Here is a 20,459-nt window from a genome sequence, read left to right on the forward strand (position 1 = left end):
GTGGGGGCTTCGCCGTCGCCGCCGCGTCCAGCCCACCCCCTCCCGGCGCTCGGCTCCATGCCCGGACGGGGAGCCCACCGTCCCCGCTGTCCTCGCTTTCTTCCCCGGCCCCCGCGCCTGGCCCCCGCCACGTGCCCGAGCGCCCACTCACCTTCCGCGCGAGGCCGCACGCCACGGGCCGCTCGGGGAGGCGCCGCCGCCGTGGCCGCGCTCTGCCCCCGCCACGGCACTTGCTCCAGTGGCGGCCGCCGCAGGAAGCTCGACAACGGCGCCGCGGCGCTGCCAGGTGGGTCTCCGCCTCCCGCGCCCGCCACTTCCCGCGGCACCAGCGGCTGCTTCCGGTCCCCTCCTTCCCCCGGCCGGGACGGGCGGCGCGGGCGCGCTCACTGCACCGCCTGCTGGTGGCCCCGGCTGGTGCAACGCCCGCCTGCCGCCGTCCCTGCCCCGCGCTTGAGACCCGCGGGCGAGCACTGCCTCACCCTGCCCTGTGGCCGCCGGAGGAGCTGCGGCGGCTGGCTCGCTCCCCGCCCGCGCCCGGGTGCTCGCTGTACCCTCCAGAGAGAGCACTTCAGCCAGGCTTGGTGGTGCACACCTGTGGTCCCAGCACTCAGGAGGCTGAGATGGAAGGATCCCCGCGAGTTCGAGGCCAGCCTGAATAGCCCAGTATCCATTAATGGAAATAAACGTTTGGGTGGATGATGGTAGCACAGACCTCTTCACCCTGTGTGAGCTGCGGAAAGCTGTTGACACCGTGCACATTTTTGTGTTGAGAAAAAAAGTTTAAATAACTGCCCAAATTGGAAGTGTGGAACATATTATAGGAGCAAAAGAAGGCTTAAATAGGCTTTTTCCAGAGGTTGGCACTTGCGTTACAGCATGACTGCTAAGCAGAGACGACTTCCCAGCTGAAGGGACTTCTGGTGAGTATGGGAGCAGGAGAGAACTCCAGGGAGACCACGAGGCTTAACTTGGGGTCTTTGGAGCAAGCCGGACAGTGTTGATGGAAAAGAACAAGTTCATTATAAAGAGGGTAGCCACGCCCGCCAGTAGTGTATCCAGAGGGCAGGAGGCCCGAAGTTTTGTCACCAGCACCACAAAGAAACAAAATTTCGGGGCATGGGCACCTGTAGTCCAGCTGCGTGGGAGGACTGTGGCAAACAGACAGAGAGCAAGGCTCCCAGCTCAGGAAGTGGGCCGGGTAGTGCAGGTCGTGGGAATGTGTCCGCGTTCCCAACAGTGCGCACTGTAACAAGCACTTCGCAGGAAGTAACAGCGGACTGAGACTCAAGAGTGAGTGTGCAGGGGTTAGGCAGAGGGGGGACATTATTGCACTGCAAGAGCGACTGAAGCATAGCCCCCCACACATGATGTGGGGCTTGTTACTACTTACTGCCACCACCCAGCGCTGCCAGAAAGAAGCTGCCTTTCCCCAGGTGTACACACGGGGTGATCAAGAAAAATGAGTGCTTCATTGTATAGAATTTATTACAGTAAAAGACTTACTGCCATTAATCCCCCTCAAAATGCTCCTCTTCACCTTGAATGCACCCCATCATCCTTGCCACTTTCCGAAGCAGTTCTGGAAGTCCTCTTTTGTGAACGTCTTTACAAAGTGTGATAAAAAGTATGGTGAACGCCACCCGCCAAGTGCCATCCAAGCAAAAGACAGACTTGTAAAAGCAGATGGTGCTTCCTCATCCACCCTATTCACTGGATCTGGCGCCATGCGACTTCGGCTCTTCCCCAAAGTCAAAATGGTGCATGACACTAAGTTTCTGGCAAATTTGTCTAATAAATTAATGTCGAGGATTTCCTTTTTCAAATTTCTTCCTCCCTGTTTATTTGGGTACCACTCTATTCAGTCTTAAAAAACACTGACATTTGCCTGAAGGAGGAGTTACTATTCCCAGCAATAAGACCAAAGAGAAATTTCTCCGAGATCATGGAAATTGATTTTGTTTGGTTGTGTTTTGGAGGGTGGTGGTTGCAGTGTGGTACTGGGGATTGAACCCAGGGCCTTTACACTGAGCTACATCCCCAGCCCTGCTATTTTTTATTTTGAGACAGGGTCTCACTAAGTTGCCCAGGCTGCAGCCCTCTTGCCCCAGCTTCCCAGGGCCAGGATTTGAGGTATGAGCCACAGCACCCAACCTAGGAAAGAAACTCTTAGAGTCTGACTTAGTACAAGGAAAGATTTAAGAAACATTTCAAGTAAGGAAGAAATTGCACATTCTTCAGGTGATTTTCCATTCCCTCACGATCCTCCCCCATTTGTTTCGTTATTATCCATAGACAGGAGTCTTCTGGGTCTCAAGTGACCCCTGAAGCCTGGAGTTGAAACTGGTTTCAAACATCACAGGTTCAGGACTGCTCTGCTCATTTATAGTGAAGACTGTCTTGGAGGAGTCCCTCGGGGAATGTAGGGGCTGGGGGTACAGCCCGTGATGAGCATGTGCTTAACACCCATGAAGCCCTGGGTTTAACCACCAGCACCAAACAAGCAAAAAGGATTACTAGAATTAGAAAACCACCATTTTGTGACCTATAATGAAATAATTAATTCTGGTAAAAGTCATCAGTAGATAAAAACTTAGTTGAGAAACTAGGATATAGGATACAGAAGGCCCTGGGTTTGCCCCAGCACTGCAAAAAAAAAAAGCAATGAATTGAAAAGTTGACCAGCTGAAGGACACTGATCAGTCCTTATATCATTAAAAGTGGGACAGAGAATTGGGACTGGTGATGCATACCTAATCCCAACTATTTAGGAAGCTGAGGCAGCAGGATCACAAGTTTAGAGCCAGACTGGGCAACCTGAGACGATCTCAAAGCAAAAAAGGGATAGGGATGTACCTCAGTACTAGAATGCCCTGGACTCAATCCCTAGTACTGGGGAAAAAAAAATTTTTAATTAGGACAATTATATAATGTGTGGAAAAAAACCCATTCCCTCTTCATTCACTGGGCTGGTCAGATTGGTAGACTGTTATCCTGGTAACTCCTAGTAAACCACTCCTCATGTTATCCATACATTCATGAAGCTCCCTCCCCAAAGAAGATGGCAGCAATGGCAGTGGGTAGGGCACAGTGTCACTCACACACCTGTAATCCCAGCTATGCAGGAGGATGAGGCTGGAATCTCACAAGTTCAAGGTCAGAATGGGCAGTGTACCACAACCCTGTCTCAAGACCAGGAAAGTAATTCAGTGGTAGAAAACTTGCCTACCATATGTGAGGCCCTAGGTTCAAGCCCCAGTGGCAGGTGTCAGGTTAGGAAATGGCATGGTGCCATCTCTAGTTCTAACCTTTTAGAACCCTACAGCATTTACCTGCTTGGAACCCAGCTGCCACAGGCAAGCTATCGTGTTCAAGAGGCAGCAGCCACGTGGAGAGTCCTGGTGGGTCAGATCCTGAGAGAAAAGGCTTGAGAGATAAAGTTGGCATCTTGGCCAACGGTCAATACCAAGGCCCAGTGGTGAGGAATTTTCACTGGTCAACAGTGAAATCAGTGTTTTGTGTCAGTTAAATTTTTTTTCTTTTAATGGTAGCATTTTATTAAAGGTAGGATAAAGGCTCTGCACCTTAATCTCTGGTTGTCTTACTGCAATTGGTGCAGGCCTGCAGGGTTTGGTTTCAGCTTTTCCTCTAAATGAGGAATACTTTTACTACTGTAACAATAAGAATTTTTTAAGCCGGGGATTTAGCTCCATGGTTCCACCACTTGCCCCTCAAGTGCAAGGACCCAAGTTCAATCATTGGTACCAAAAAAAAAGAGGTTATTTTTAAAAATTGGGGGGGGGGGGTCAAGGATTTAGCTCAGTGGTGCCACTGCCTGCCCTGCAAGCGCAAGGACCCGTGTTTGATCCCCTGTACCAAAAAAAAAAAGGGCTCTGCAGAACAAATTTGGCCAAAGTAAAAGTAGGAAAAGAAGTATACCCTACAGTATGAGGGCAGCCACCACGAAAGGGAACAGGGTGGCCATGTGCCAGTTGAATTTGGAGATGCTTTGTTAGGCTATGATAGTCCAACCTGATCAGCACCATGACTTTCCTGCTGCCATATTCACAAACACCCTAACACCATGTACACAGGTCTGTGGCATAATTTCATGTGGGTGAGAGACAAAGAATTGACAGCTTAGAGGGCTTGTCTGATACATCTACGTGGGTAACTGCTCTCATAAATTACAGTGCCTTGGTCATTTTGCCAAACCTACATACTTCTGACATAAAATGATCGTCATCTGGATGGCGACTGTGGGCCTGCTGCCAGCAGTGACCAATGGGAAGCAATGTATTGGGCCGGGGATTTAGCTCAGTGGTTCCGGCGCCTGCTGCACAAGCACAAGGTCCTGACTTCCATCACTGATACCAAAAAAAGAGAAAGAAAAGCACTGTATGATTAGGCAACTGGCAGGGCATGTTGGTTCCACCAAACACTAGGGAGGGTACTCTGTAATCACTACTGCATGTACCTTGTGACTAATACGAAGTTTCACAACAACCCAAGGAAGTAGACAGCCATTTTGTAGATGAGGAAAGAGACCAGAGAACTTTTCAAGGCCACACAGTTAAGTGGCAGAGCCATATCAAGTCCAAGCAATTCACTATAGTAGACTGACTGTATTCATTACCTCTCTAGCCACTTACTTTGTGATGCAGCTTTGCAGTTCCATTTACTGAAAGTAGAATCTGTTCCTTGAATCTAAGTTCAACCATGTGTCTTGCTTTGGCCAATGAAATGTTAGTTGTGACACATATGTTGTTTGGAAAATGACTTGCTCCTCTCCCGTGACAAAAGAAAATGCCTGCGTTGGCCTGCTAAAGGACATAAGGAACAGCCCGTCTCTGTGGAAGTCACCCCAGATCAGCCAAACCCAAGACAAGCCCAGGAAGGGTTATTAGATGCACTGAGCTCAGCTGAGATCAGCCACTGATGCCATAGACTTGGAAAATAAATTAATGTGCACGGATATCTGTTATGGCTGTGTCTAGACACTCCCACCACTCCACATGGTCACAGGTGGGGCTTTTTCAGAGGTGGATGGATCTAGAGTGTGTGACACGGATTGATTCATGGTGCAGTGCTAGGCTCAAAGGCACTAGGATTAAGGGTGTGCGTGCTGCCCACCCTAAGTAGCCTGTGAAAGGTAAAAGGGGCAGAAAGACGATGTTAAGGTCTCTTGTTGCTTTTGCTACCTTCTCCCACACCACCCTGCCTTGGAGCCGGCTGATTATGGACTGAAACCTCTTTAAACTGTGAACTAAATAAACTTTCCCCCTTTAACTTTGGGTGTCAGGTATTGTGTCTCAGCAGTGAGAGAAAAGTAACTAAGACAAAAACCTTTCCTCCTTTAACTCTGGGTGTTAAATATTTTGTCTCAGGAAGGAGAAAAGGTAACTAAGACAGTATCTCTGAGGGTAGCAAAAAGTAAATGATACACTGGATTGGGAGCCAGTACTCCTAATTACTAGTCATATTTCTGTTCAAATTGTTGAGTTTAAGGTGACAGAGCTAGTACTCAGGTACAAGCAGTCTCACTACAATATACTGACTGCACTAATTACTTAGTGTTCACACCTCCTCGCAGACACACCTTCAGTGATAGGACTACCGTGTGAGTGGACAGATCCAGCAGTTAGACAGTGGGGACTTCTACTTGGAAGAGACAATAAAGCTAGTGAAACCGAGCTGAGAATCATCTTGAAGTGGTAGTTGGAACCAGTGGAGTGAGTTCTATTAATGAAGATAATATGTATGTAGGTCAGAGTGACAGATCTAGCATCCAGAGCCAGAATGACAAAGGGAGTTAGACACAGGAGTAGGGCTCACAAAAACTTAGGCTTCAGGCCTAAAGTTGTCAGTGAGATTACTGGATTTCCTGCTTGTGAATTCTGAGAAAATCACAGGTTGTGGAGTCAAGATATATCAGAACTTGAAACTCTGACTGTATACTTGGGCAAATTAATCTCCAATATGTTTAGCACAATGGATATTTAATAAGAACTCAGTAATGGTTAAGAGTAGCAGTGTTGTTGTTATAATAGTTTTCAATTATAACCCACTTTTTCCCTAGAGAACTAGTTTCTTACCCCTTCCACTTTATCCTTCAGAATACTTCAAAATACAAATATTTTCAAACTAATCACCATCTTCCTTTGAGAGGCATAGTCGTCATCTCAAAACACAAGGAAATTACCTCTTTCTGGACAGTAACTAACCACACTATATTCTAAAGTTTGTTATGAAAATAATGATTGCTGAGCCAGGTGTGGTGGCACACTCCTGGAATCCTAGCACTTAAAAGGCTGAGGCAGGAGGATGGCCATAAACTCAAGGCCAACCTGAACTACTCAGTGAGACCATGTCTCAAAAAACCAAAAGAAAAATTGCTAGTATGTTCTGTATGAGGGAGAAAAATAAATTTGAGCAATGTAACAACAATGGAAGCCAGAAAGGAGATGGGGAAAGAGGGTGAACACTAGGGTGGAAATAAAGGATGCAGACAGGCCCAGAAATTTGTTCGTCTTTTGGTATCAGGGATCGAACTCGGGTCCTTGCGCTTAGGAGGCAGGTGGTGGAACCACTGAGCTAAATCCCTGGCTTTAGAAATTTGTACATAAAGTGAAGAAACAGGGATGGCAGACTGGTTAGAGAACAACATTTCCCTCCTAGAAGAAGGGAGAATTTAGCAAGCATGAAGGCTGGGGAAGGTCTATGAAGAGGGAAGGTTTTAGAAGCTCTGTGGCTTGGAGCATGGGTACCTGGTTTTTTCTTTTTAATATATAGGAAAGTGCAGGGCTTCAAAAGTACTCCAAATTGAATTGGTCATGGAGGTACACTCCTGTAATCTCAACACTGGGGAGGCTGGGGCAGGAGGATCACCTTGAGTTCAAGGCCAGCCTGGCCTACACAGAGAGACCCTGTCACAAAAAAAAAGAAAAAAAGAAAAGTACCACTCCAAATGAAAAAAATGACTTGGGATCAGGGAATTTAGCTCAGTAGCGCTGTGCCTGCCTCGAAAGCGCAAGGTCCTGAGTTCAATCCCTGGTGTGGGGGGTGGGGAGGATGGGGTGTGATGACTTAACCAAGGGAGAGGAAGACAGGGAAAGAGAAGGGTACCTTTTAATTTGTCAGTTACATGTTAATAAAACTTCTTTAACCTAGGAAGACAAGATGTCAAATATTAAGAGGCAGCAAGGAGAGGAAGACAAAGACACTTATATTTCAGTCTCAGTAAAATAGGGTTATAAAGTCATTCAGTGAAGCCAGGGGAAGCACACGACTTGCAAGAGCTGGTGTGATATATGCTGTCCCAGACAGCTCACAAAGGATGGCAAAAGAGGTCATTAAACATTGAGAGCTAAACAATGAAAAACTATTATATGATTACCATGTAAAGTTACACAGAAATAGTGAAATGTCTTCCCACCTCCTAAATGTTACAGTACCACCATGTAATTGTCAACATTTCACCATGTTTCTGAACAGGTCATTCTCCCATATGACTAATTTCACATTTAAGAAATTTTTTTTTTTTTGGTACTGGAGATCGAACTTAGGTCCTTGCGCTTTCGAGGCAGGCAGAGGAACCACTGAGCTAAATCCCCAGCCCAACATTCAAGAAATTTAAATGGATATACTGTTACCTAATCTATAGTCCAAGTTTAAATTTCTCCAAGTGTTCCTTATAAATTTTTCTCCCTAATCCAAGTCCCAGTCAGGGGTCACACAGTGCACTCAGCTGTCATGCTCATCTTAGCCCCCGCTCTTGGGTACTGGGGACTGAATCCAGGATCCTTGCACAGAGCTACATCCCCAGCCCTTTCTTGTTTCAGATGGGGTCTCACTGAACTTTGTATCTTCTTGGCTCAGCCTCCCAGAGTGCTAGGATTACAGGTGTGTGCCACTATGCTTGGCTCATAACACTTTTTAAGAATCCCTAGCAGGGATTCTTAAGTGTGTGCACTTTTAAAAGTTATCTTGATTTTCCCTCAAGATTTGATTCAAATTAAACATAGATAATATTGTGTACTTAGGAGTTATATGTTGAAAAGCAGAAAAAATACCACTAACTGCCAATTATGTTAGGTATATTATATATGACAGTTATATAACTATTATACTCCCATGACGGTGTGTGGCAGACATGGAGCTTTGCCATTCAGACCTCCAGGAAAGTTCGTGGGTGATCAAAATTTACAGTCAATGTTTAAATATTTTTAAAATGTTACAGTAAAGAGAAGAGCAAGCTCAAAAAGCATAACTGTGTGTCTTCATCCACCTTATTCACTGGTTCTGGCACCATGTCACTTCCAGCTCATCCCCAAAGTCCAAATGACCATGAAAGGCAAATATTGATTCAGGACACTGACACAGCCACAACACTCAACTAAAGGCACTTATGAAAGAGGATTTCTGAACTGCTTCAGAAAGTGGCAGAAACTCGTGGTGGCACAGACCTATAGTCCCAGCACTCGCGAGACCAAGGCAGGAGGATCGCTGTGAGTTCAAGGGCAGCCTAGAATACACAGCGAGACCTTATCTAAAAAAAAAAAAAAAGTAGCAAAACCCAAGGGATAAGTGTATTCAAAGGAAGGGGGAGAATCCTGAGGGGATTCGTGGCAGTGGGTCTTTTAAATACCATATTTTTCAATCACACCTCATACTTGCTGCCAGCTAAGGATGTGGATGGCTGATAGTTGTTATCTAGCTGTCAGCTCCTCCATGGTCCAGCTGAGCTCGATTTTCTTCCAGATAGCTGCTAGTCAGTGACAGAACATTTAGTGACAGTACAGATTCCTGGTCATTTCTGCCAGTGCAGGACTCCCCCGTTGAGCCTTCTTAACTCTGGATATCCTAGCAAGGCAGACAGAGGCTTTATTACATCTGCATCAGTCTGGTAACTCCTTCCTATTCATTCCTGCTTCCTTGCATTTTCTTTATTTTTAAATCTTTTCATTCATTCATTCACAGGTGTTAGGGATTGGACCAGGGCACGCATGCTCTCTGCCATGGAGCTACACTGTAAGGCACCCTCATTTCCTGTCACTGTGTTACACCACAACAAATCAAATGTACTTCTAACACCATCTCAGTATCTGCTTCCTGGAAAACCCAACCTGCAGTATTCTCATTTAAAAACTGCAAACAACTAAAAATGAAAGAATTATAAATATAATTCCAAATCATGGCCAGAAGATGATATAGTTACTAGGGATTTTTTTGGTTTTGGTCTTTTTTGTGTGTGATAACAGATGAATTTTAATTCTAGCACCTGAAGCTCTACAAGATCAGCGTTATAAACTTCATGGCACTGTTGTACACATTCAATAAAGTCACAACTATGTGATAGATACCACTTAGTATCTCATCATCAGAAATATACTTTTGAATTGTTTAAACACAATCCACAGAATTAAAAACAAAATCAGAAACCATCCACAATTATACTAAATTGTCAATCAAAGGTTTTACATGTAATACTTGATATAGCAGTCAATACCTAGTGGGGGGTCCTGACAGCGATGCAGTCTTGTCCTGCCGCTTCTCTACTAAGAAGGTTTCTCGAGTAGGGACACGACTGGCCAAAAGTGCATACAACCAGGACCAGACTGGCAAGTCAAATTTCTACCACAGTTTCTACGGTTTCCATTTTTTCTTTGTCAGTTAAAAGTGAACAGTGAGAATTAAATACTTATTTTTACATATACACAGGGTATGCTGTGAAAGCATATTTGCTTACAAACATATAAAAATACTTGTTAACTAGTTTGACAAGAAAATAATGTATAAAAGTATACAGCAAAAACATTAATCCTCTCTGACTCTGGAAAGATCAATTCCACATTTTATATTATATCAAACAGAAATACTTGAAAATGAAGACAGAAATTACTCATTCTTACCATTAGCAAGAGTGTGAAAAGCATTAAATTAAGAAACTACAGTAAAATGCCTAAGTCCAGAATGGGTCCAAATACTTGGCCACATAGAATATTATCATCTTCAAGAGGAGGAGTAATAACAAAGGCTTCATTAAGCAGTTTTTAATCCATAAATACAATAGACATTTTGGTATTTTTGGCCACTGGAAAATAAAAGCTGTAGCATCAAGAAAGGTCTGTTTGTAGATTCCATTCAGTGTATTTAAGGTTAGATAAAGTTGACATCAAAATTTTTAAGGATAGGCAAAAATTCACATTTTTTTTTTAAACTCCCTATGTTTCTATTTAGAGTAACAGTAGGCAATGATTCCAGAAGTTAAAAAGTATTTCACAACCTATGACTTAAGCTTGGCAAATAACTTCAGTTCCAAAACTGATTCATCCCTAATAAAACGTAAGCCCTTAAAAAAAGAAAAAAATGTGTCTATGTTTGTAGACAGTATTTTAAAGGAATTAGATAATCTCTGAGGCAGCCTTAGTGTTTCCTTTAAATTGATCTGGAAAGGACCATTGTATTAGCTTCATGCAAAGAATTAGCTGGCTTCTTGGTCTAAGGCTAACAGGGTGATCATTTGTCTAGGGCTAGAAAGGGGTCAACATGATGTAAACCACAAGGAGAGGAGGAGATGAGGGCTTTCCCTGGCAGTTGGCAGCTAAAACTGAAGGGATTCTTAGAAAATGACACAATGGCAGCCTTTCTTGTCTTTCTCTTTCCGTGTTGGTTCTGGTGAAAGGGGACATTCTTGCTCTTGAAATTTCCTTACAACCTGAACAAGTTCATGGAAAGCTTGATCTACATTCATCCTAATCTTTGCTGACGCCTCCATGTATGTTACCTTAAGTTGCCATGCTGTTGTCCTTCCTCCTGTGTCACCTGCCTTTGATGATCCAGGTCCGCTTTATTACCAATTAAAATCTTTGGAAACTCATCGCGATCCTTTACTCTAAGAATCTGTCTTTGAAATTTATAGATTTCTTCAAAATTGCCTCTATCTGTGACTGAAAAGACCAACAAGAAGCCTTCATATACTGTTCTCTCATCGCTCCAAATTCTTCTCGTCCAGCTGTATCCAAAATATCTACTCGGGCTGCTCTGTCATCTATCACACATTGCTTTGTATAGGAGTCCTCAATGGTTGGATCGAAATCTGTTACAAAATAGGACTAGATGAAGTGGGTGGTGAGCGCCGACCTGCCCCCGCCGCCCCCACCGTCCACCACGAGCCGGTACTTCTCCTGGACCAAGCCGATCCGCCAGTCGGCCGCAGCCATGGGGAAGCCGCGAGCCCAGCCTGGCCGCGCCGCCGCCGCTGCCCGCCCTGGGCCCGGCTCCGGAGACGTGTGCGACTGGCGACTGGCGGGCTGCTGGCGAGCGGCCGGGCGGGGAGCGCGGGGCACCGGGGGCTGCCGAGAGGGCTGGGACGCGCAGCCAAGCACCGCCCGAGGCGCGGAGGCGCAGGGTGAGCACGGGGCCAAGGCTGGTTTTGGTCTTTTTGAGACAGTCTCACTGTGTAGTTCAGGATAGCCTTGAACTCATTATGTAGTGATCCTCCTGCCTCAGCCTCCCAAGTGCTGGAGTTATAAGTGTGTGCCATGCCTGGCTGCTACTAAGATTTTAATTTAAACAAAGTGACTTCAAAAACTAATCACTTTCATATTATAAATCAATGTGCTTTTCAGCAAAGGAAACCACTAAGAGTGAAGAGAACCTACAGGATGGGAAAAATTTTTTGCCAACTACCCCTCAAACAAAGGACTAATATCTAGAGTATATAAAGAACTCAAAGAAATGAGACCTCCTAAACTTAAAGACCCAGTTAAAAAAAAAGGGCATCTGAAATACACTTCTCAGATGAAGAAATACAACCAGTAAATACACAAAAAATGTTCAACACTGCTGACCATTCGAGAAATGCAAATTAAAACAACACTGAGATTCAATCTGACTCCAGGAAGAATAGCTACCATCAAGAAATCAATAACAAATGCTAATGAGGCTGTGGGGACAATGGAACCTTCTCCATTGTTGGTGGGACTGTAAACTGATATAACCACTATGGAAATCAGTATGCAGATTCCTCAAAAAACTAAAAGGAGAAATTCCATTTGACCCAGGACTCCCCGTCTACGTACCCTCCCCAAAGAGCCATCATAGCACAGTGACGTATGCATACCCATGTTTACAGCAGTGCCATTCATAATAGCTAAATTTTGGAAACAGCCTGTATGTCCATCAACAGATGAATGTATTAAAAATGTGGTATTTACACAAAATAGAGTACTACTCTGCCATAAAAAAGGATAAACAGGGGCCGAGGATTTAGCTCAGTGGTTTTGCTGCCTGCTGCGCAAGCACAAGGACCTGAGTTCGATCCTTGGTACCAAAAAATTAAATAAATTAAATAAAAAAGGATAAACAAGTTGGATAGGAAAAGATGCACCTTGAGACCATAATGTTAACTCAGACACACGAGTTTAAATATCATATGGATTCTCTTATATGAATTTGTATAACACATACACACACACCAACAAAATAAAAGATAACGGAAAAAAAGTATTATAATCTAGTGCAGACAATGTATCTAAAAGTGTACCTTGACTTAGTACAATTGCCTTACATGATTCATATGTTGTTTGGCCCACTAATCTGATTTTCAATCTATATATATGATAATTAACTTTGCAAGGTCTTATAAGATAAATAAATGTATCTGATGCTGGAAAAATAAAGGCGAGTGGAGGGAGAGGGGCAAAAGAAGGGAACTGAAATGTGTTATGCACATGTAACAATCCCCTACAGTGAATGTAATTATTATGTATTGCAAACATGTATTAATAAAAGTAAAAAAAAAAAAAAAAAAATCAGTGCGCCCCCCCCACCACCCGGCAGGCTTCTTACTGAGCTATATCCTCGGCTCAGTCAAGTAGCTGGGATTATAGGCATGCACCACCATACCTGGATAAATTAATGTACTCTTTAGCATATTCTTTGACTACAGTTTTCCTATTTCTCAGCCTAAGAATCTCTAAGAAAATCATTCTTAGAAAAACCATTTGCTTCATCCCACGTGTCAACAAATACATAAGCCAACCTTTACTGACAAGTCTACTGGACTGCTCCCCCTTTATCACATTATGTACTTTGACAATTTTTATATAAGCATATTTTCATATGATTATATAATACCTAAGTTCTTAGGAACTAATATTCTTTACTATATATTTTATTAACTTCTTACTATTAATGAATGTGACTAGCATAAGCAGTTTCATGGGAATTCACTGGGAAACAATGTATCACACTGAGTAAGAGCATGAGTATGGAGTCACTTTGACTTAAGTTGGAGCCCCATAGCTGCCACTTTGCTGTGTGACTTGTGCAAGCCACATAAGGTACAAGGTTGTCATGAAGATTAAATGTAAGGAAAACACAGCAGTACAGTGACTGAAACAGTGTAGGTATTCAGTAAATGCTAGGCACTATTTTTTTTAAAAAAACTTTTTTGATTAAGTGCCAAGCATTACAATAAATTCTGGTGATTCAAAGACAGATCAAAAATATCACTGATTAACATTACACAATGCATACATGTATTGAACATTACATGGTATCTCACTGATATGTATATATATATATTTTTTTTTTGGTACCGAGGATCAAACTCAGGTCCTTGAGCTTGCGCAGCAGGTGGCAAAACCACTGAGCTAAATCCCCGGCCCTGATATGTATGATTTTGTTTTTGTTTCTCAGTTAACAAATCATTCAATCCTTGAAGAGAATCATAACTAAGAAGAAAACTAAACACTAATTTTTTTTGTTTGAGACAGGATCTCTCTTTACAGTTCAGGCTAGCTTTGAACTCACTATGAAGCCCAGGCAAGCTTCAAACTCATGCCAGTCCTCCTGTCTCAGCCTCCCAATGCTGGGATTATTACAGGTGTGCACCACCATGCCCGGCTTTAAAAACTACATCAACTAGGGCTGGGGATTTAGCTCAGTGGTTTCACTGCCTGCTGCACAAGCGCAAGGACCCGAGTTCGATCCCCAGTACCAAAACAAACAAACAAAAAAACTAGATCAACTAGATCTTAAATGACCAATTAATAAGCTTATAGTTTCATTAGACATCAAAACTTTACTATATCAAATTACTTATTTGCATACTTCTTAGCAAGAAATAATAAGCATCATTATTAACAAACTTTGTCTTTCACCTTTAGTGTGTCAAATAAATTTAACATTCAAGTTATACATTTTTAAACCATTTTTATTGAACTATTTTTAATATTTAGATGGCAGCAGCTGCCCCGAACTGAGACAAAGCCATCAAGAATGTTATTACATTGAATACTCAATGTAATCCAGTATGTTTTTGTACTTGGAATATAAACTTTTGACATTACATAATCAAGCAAATAGTGGTGCATACTATATAATTCAAAAAGACTTTATGTATTTCTCATTAAAAAATCATTTTGCAAGTGGCTTCAGCTTTATCAACGATTTCATCAACACATTCCACACTTCATGCTATCAAAATAAAAAGTGGTCTAAAATTAACTTTATTATTTACTGACATTAATGAATACTATTCAGGGTTATAGGAATTGAAGTTTAACATTTTATAATATAAGCGGCAATAAGTTACTGATACCTGCTAACAAATTTTACTCAATCTACATACATCCATGATACGTTCAAAAAAGACATTTTGCAAATTTCAATATGCTAGTTTATAGGCTGCAGTGCAAAAATGTGACACACTAATGTTTCCTGAGCTTTAGGAAATTAACAATTCTCTGACTACTACTCTGAATTTAAAATAGGCTCCTTGTTATACTAAGCCATGTCAAAACTATACAGTGAAATTAGGTTTCTGGAGAACTGAAATGATTGATCAGTTATGGTAGGTTAGGGAGATGAAAAAGTTTTGAAAGCAAAAATATGTACAATACTACAAAGGGTATTATGGATCTGCATGTAGTACAAAGATCAAAGATAACCTACTGGTTACCAGTTGATCACAACTGTCTCTTTCAAAAATATTACACCAAAAGACTTTATGGTAAGCTATTTAGCATTAAATAGACCAACCTCTAGTATATTATATATATATTTTAACATATTCTTCCATAATGCCCAGTAAGAAATAATAAATGTGGTAAAAGATGAAAAATCAAGAAAATGAACATGCTTTACGGAATGTTGTTGCATGGGTATTTGTCAAAGGAAGTGAAAAGGATTTCTCAATAGAACTCTCTACATCCTCAAAATTATAAAGATCGAGTTTCTACTTCAATTTTTTCTTCTGCTTGTAGAATATCAGGATCAACATGAACAACTGGAGGTCGTAGGATAACTTCAGGCCCTCCACCATATATAGACTGTAGAAAATTCCATGTTTCTTCAGAAATTTGCCCAGAATCTGCTCCTAAAATTATGTGTATGTAGAAAAAACCATGTTTACAAACCTACATATTCAAAGTGCATAAGCTTCATAATGAACCCACCAGCACAAATTCTCTAGGGACATTTGAGAAATTCTGAGACACTGCATACTACCAGCTTGTAGTGTTACAAGCTGTCATGAATGGTCTTAAAAAGTTTTGTTTTTTGAGTCAGGGTATCATTATATAGTTCAGGCTGGCCTTGAACTCACCATGTAGCCCAGGCTGGCCTGAAACTTATTGTGATCCTCCTGCCTCAGCCTTAAAAAGTTTTTTTTTTTTCTTAGCTCCTACCAACAGCCTTAAAGCTTTTTCTCAAGATTAAAAAATAAGGGGCCAGGGATTTAGCTCAGTGGTTTCTCCGCCTGCTGCACAGGCGGCAAGGACCCGAGTTCGATCCCTGGTACAAAAAGATTAAAAAATAAAAGACCAGCTGCATTCCACTGTTTGACATAATTCAAGCATGAATTTCTTCTTTCCTTCCTGTCTTTCTTTCCTTCCTTTCTTTGGCATCACTGAAATTTGGATCTAGGATATTGCACATGCTAGACAAGCATTCTACCACCGAGCTACATCCCCAGCCCAAATACATTCTTGAGCTAGGTAAGAAAGTACCAAGATGGCTAGTGATTATATGTTCCTAATGGTGAGAAATCACTAACAAATAGAGGCTTTAATACTAGGCAGTCTTACCTTGCCTGAGAAGCACATTACCACATTTAGTGACTGCAATTTTAGTGTTGTCAATAGGACCTGGAGGATCTGAATTGAAAGGAAAAAAAAAATTAACAAAATGCACTTTTTTCTTTTTTTTTTTTTTTTTACAAAATGCACTTTTAAAGTAAATATCAAAGAACTACATAATTTTGTGCCTGAAATAATAACCAGATTGTCAGCCAAATTATTATAGCCTATTCTTTTTCTTTCCAGTGCTGGGGACCAAACCCATGGTTTTGTGCATGCTAGCCAGGCACTCTATCACTGAGCCCTCTAATGCAGTGATCACGAACCTTTTAGAACTTTCAATGATAGCAAACAGCCTGCTACAGCAACAATGCCATAGGTTCACCATCACTGCTATAATGTATTCTTTTTTTTTTTTTTTTTTGGTACTGGGTATAATGTATTCTTAATATCTTTTCCAGCACTTCTTCCGTTTTGGGTCTTATCTGTCCCCAAACTGAACAAGGTAAGGCAAGAGACTTCCTCAGTCCTATTTGAAGTATAATAGAAGTGATTTTCTCATCTATCCATTTAGGAATTGCAAATCAATACGTACCTTTAATGTTATAAAAGAGCAATTACTTTGTTATTCAATAGAGAAATTACATAATTTTTAATTTGTTTCAGTACATTAAAGTACATTAAAAATAAAGTAATTACAAAATGTTAAAATACGTTCTTTCTTAATTAAAAAAGGCTTTGTTTTTCCTTTGAATACAAAAGTACAGTGAATGTTCAAAAGTTCTTGAGTAGGCACCTTATCAAAAGTTCTAAAGTAGGCACAAGGAATCTGCAATCTCATTACAGAAGGATATGCAAATTTTTAATATCTGTGTGGTCTTTTTCCCTTTGCATAATGTTTGCTTTAAAAAAACCAAGGGTTCAAATTATACATATGGCACTGCAACCTTTTTTCACATATATTATTAAATATTATCACTTAAATTCTTTTAAAAGTTCACAAAGTATTCCATTATACTGGATAAACCATAATTATTTAATTTCCCTCCTACTGCTGTATATGATATTTTAAATTTTTCAATATTTAGATCACAGACTAATTATATTCAGTTCCTTTATTCCCACTATGAATATGCTATAATAAAACAGGTTTATAAAAAACTAAAAACAGGGCCAGGGATTTAGCTCAGTGGTTCCACTGCCTGCCTTGCAAGCATAAGGCCCCGAGTTCGATCTCTGGTACCAAAAAAAAAAAAATTAAAAACCATAGAACTATAAACTAGACTATAGAATCTCTGATCTCAGAGATCTTTTTCTCTTTTGTTTACTGGTATAATCCTAAGTGCATACAGACACTCAAGAAATATTTGTCAAATGAATAAAAAAAAAGTTCGCTAAGAATTTCATTTTTTGGCTGGGGATTTAGCTCAGTGGTTCCGGGGCCTGCCTCGCAAGCACAAGGTCCTAAGTTCGATCCCCGGTACCAAAAGTAAAAATGAATAAAAAGAATTTCATTTTTCAGTTAACCACTTACCTCCATCTTTACCCTTCACAAAACTCTCCCATTCTCTAAACCACTGCATGCTGATGCAGTAAAAAGTAGCTGGAGAGTCTTCCTCTTGGAATGCTCTGTTGAGCTATGGGGGGAAAAAATTAGTTACCTAACATCTAGAACTTGTTTTGTAGCAGAACAATACAATCACTCTACTTAAGCATCTGGGTTGTTTTTGTGTGTGTGGATTTTGTTTGTTTTGGTTTTTCAAGACACAGTGGCCTTGGACTCACTATGTAGCACAGGTTGGCCTTAAACTCAGAGCAATCCTCCTGCCTCAGCCTTCCAAGTGCTAGGATCACAGGCATGTAAACTCAGCTAAGCATCTGATTAAAGCCAATTTCTCATATACACAGAATATGGTACTATAATAGAATGCATACTGATATTAGCTAAGTAATTTTAGTGTAAGGATATGTGGTAGCAGCACAAGCTGGGCGTGGTGGTGCACACCTATAATCACAGCACTCATGAGGCTGAGGCCAAACAACTGCAGTAAGGGCAGCATGTACTACATAGTAAGACCCTGTCCCCAAAATGAAAGGAAAAATTTAACAAGCTCATACAAAAGGATATAAAAAAGACTGGATAAGTGAAGATGGTCAAGGCAGTCTTCAAAACTACTCCATATAAAATGTATGAGTTACTACTCCATACATTTATAAAAAATTAAACATTCTATATCCATTATCTAGATACATCTTACTTCAATTAAGATACAATCTGCTACTACCACCACCCCACAAATAATCTTACACATGTCACTTTATGGGCAATATACATGTGCAGGCAAATTCTCCACAGTGATGGGACAAACTGACACTGTTCCATTCCCTTCTTCCAGCCCCAAGGCCTAGGGAGAGGGTATGGAATTCCAACTAAGAATAACTCTACTAAAAATGAAACTCTTCAAGGGAGTGGCCTAATAGTTAAAATGGAATCATTCCAATGTCAACTTTTGTTAACTAGATTCTCAGGGCTACCTTGATTCTCAAACTTCTGGAGGTCTGGTTATTCATTTTTATTTTCGATCAATTTCATTTTTGCTTAAGTTAGCCAGTCTGACTTCTGTTGGCAACTAAAGAAATCCCACTGATAGAAAAACTGGTATAGAAAGAGACAGCAGAACCTCAAGGAAAGGAAGGATACTTGGAATTTACCTAAATGTAATAGATTTAGGCCTAAAAGTATTTCATTTGGGCAACTGCCTGCCTGTGGCTTATAACAGCTGTGGACAAAGATAACCAAGTTCAGATTATGCCATTCCTCTAGTTAAATCTAGTCAAGACCCTGCAACTGTCCCCAAAGATCTTTGTAACAGACCAGAAGCATCTCCATGATCTGACTTTATCTTCTGTTTTCTTCCTCATTTTATTTCCAGAACTAATGAGTTGCATTGCTGCTTTTCAAGGCTATGGCACTAGCTAGTCCTTTTGTTTATAGTTATCTAAATGACACCTGCTTCACCTCCTTCAAGTCTTTGCTTAAATGTTACCTTCTCCATGGAGGCTGTCTTGACCATTCTGTTTAAAATGGCAACCTCCCACTATCCTTACTGGCTCAGTATTTTTCCTTTTCCACAGTTTCTGAACTTTTTTTTTTTGGTACCAGGGATAGAACTTGGGTCCTTGTGCTTGCAAAGCAAGCAGCGGAACCACTGAGCTAAATCCCCAGCCCTTGAACTTTTAATATGCAACATGCAATTAAATGTGATCTCTTGGAGGGCAAGGATCTTTCTGGGGGAAAAGTAACTGCTTCAACGGAGCAATGGAAGGGAGTGGAAAATACTGTGGCTGCCTCTGATGGCTTTAGAAATGAAGGCCTGCTTGGATCAAGACCTCAGATTAAGTTAGTGCTTTCCATGAGATAAAACTTGAGAGAAGTAAGATTTCTGAAAAGGTGGTGAGACTGATTCTGCCAGATGCTGAATTATAAGACCTATTAAATTCATATCATTATCAGGTTTAGACTTTCAGGACTTAATCTTTGCATCTAGATGGGGGCTTTTTAAAATTTAGTTAAACACAATCACCCCATCAAGGACATATTCTTCTCCAATTCTGGGAAATTTCCTTAGCTAAACTGTTGCTCTAAGAGTAGTTCTTCCCCTCTATTCTCTCTTCAGAAATAAATATTGGAAATACTAGATTCTACATCTACCCAATTGTGTTGAGAAACTTTTCTTCCTGCTTACCATCTGTTTATCCTTTGAACTTTATCTTAGGAGAACTCCTTCTACTCTCCATCAGTACTTATTCTGCCCCCTCCCCTTATTAATCCATTCCCCTACTGGGTTTGTTTTTAGTATGATATCCTTATTCATCTTCCTGAAAAACATTCACATTTCTGTGGCCACATTCACTCCTCTATCCAGGTGAACGTCTTTATATTTGCTGCCTGGCACAACACAGCAGGTAGAATGCAAAGGTCTTCATGGTATCTGACACTGGCAAGCTTAAAGCTTGTGCTCATGGTGTGGCCTTTGGTTTGCTTCTTCAATTTGATCCCATTTGCTTTTCCAATTTTTCAAAAACTCTACTTAATTTCCAGTTTATCAAGTATACTTATGTTTGTGCATCAGCATTACTTTTTATACTAACACACTTGCTTTGTTAAAACCAATTTGGAAAAAATAAATAAATAAATTTAATAAAATAAAGTAATTTGGGGCAATTTAAGTATAATACTACTATAAACTTTTGTTTACAGATCTTATATGAACATAAGTTGTCATTTTTCTGAGTAAATACCTAGGAATGGAAATTCTGGGTCATATGCTAAGTGTTGAATCTCTAAATTACCAAATGATTTATCATTTAGCATGT

General features: G+C 41.1%; 1 protein-coding gene and 1 pseudogene across 8 annotated transcripts in view; both read right to left on the reverse strand.

Annotated features, from left to right (window-relative positions):
* Positions 1 to 1,932: 1,932 nt before the first annotated feature.
* Positions 1,933 to 14,054, reverse strand: LOC147827605 (ras-related protein R-Ras2 pseudogene; annotated as a pseudogene). Its single transcript, XR_015451946.1, has one exon. The product of XR_015451946.1 is annotated as a ras-related protein R-Ras2 pseudogene (transcript).
* A 143-nt stretch (positions 14,055 to 14,197) lies between these two features.
* The window catches only part of Usp33 (ubiquitin specific peptidase 33), a 51,138-nt gene continuing 44,876 nt past the window's right edge, over positions 14,198 to 20,459 (reverse strand). For all 7 annotated transcript variants that reach the window (XM_087212927.1, XM_087212930.1, XM_087212929.1 and 4 more), the window contains exons 22-24: positions 17,617 to 17,719; positions 16,092 to 16,160; positions 14,198 to 15,382 (exon numbers count right to left, since the gene is read on the reverse strand). In XM_087212927.1, coding sequence (XP_087069053.1) covers positions 15,225 to 15,382; positions 16,092 to 16,160; positions 17,617 to 17,719 — 330 coding nt within the window. In that variant the 3' untranslated portion in view covers positions 14,198 to 15,224. The remainder of the gene's footprint in view (positions 15,383 to 16,091; positions 16,161 to 17,616; positions 17,720 to 20,459) is intronic.

The sequence above is a fragment of the Heterocephalus glaber genome, unplaced genomic scaffold, assembly GCF_053883595.1.
Source record: "Heterocephalus glaber isolate CG9 unplaced genomic scaffold, H.glaber_assembly_v1.0 deba00001442, whole genome shotgun sequence".
Taxonomy (NCBI): Eukaryota; Metazoa; Chordata; class Mammalia; order Rodentia; family Bathyergidae; genus Heterocephalus; species Heterocephalus glaber.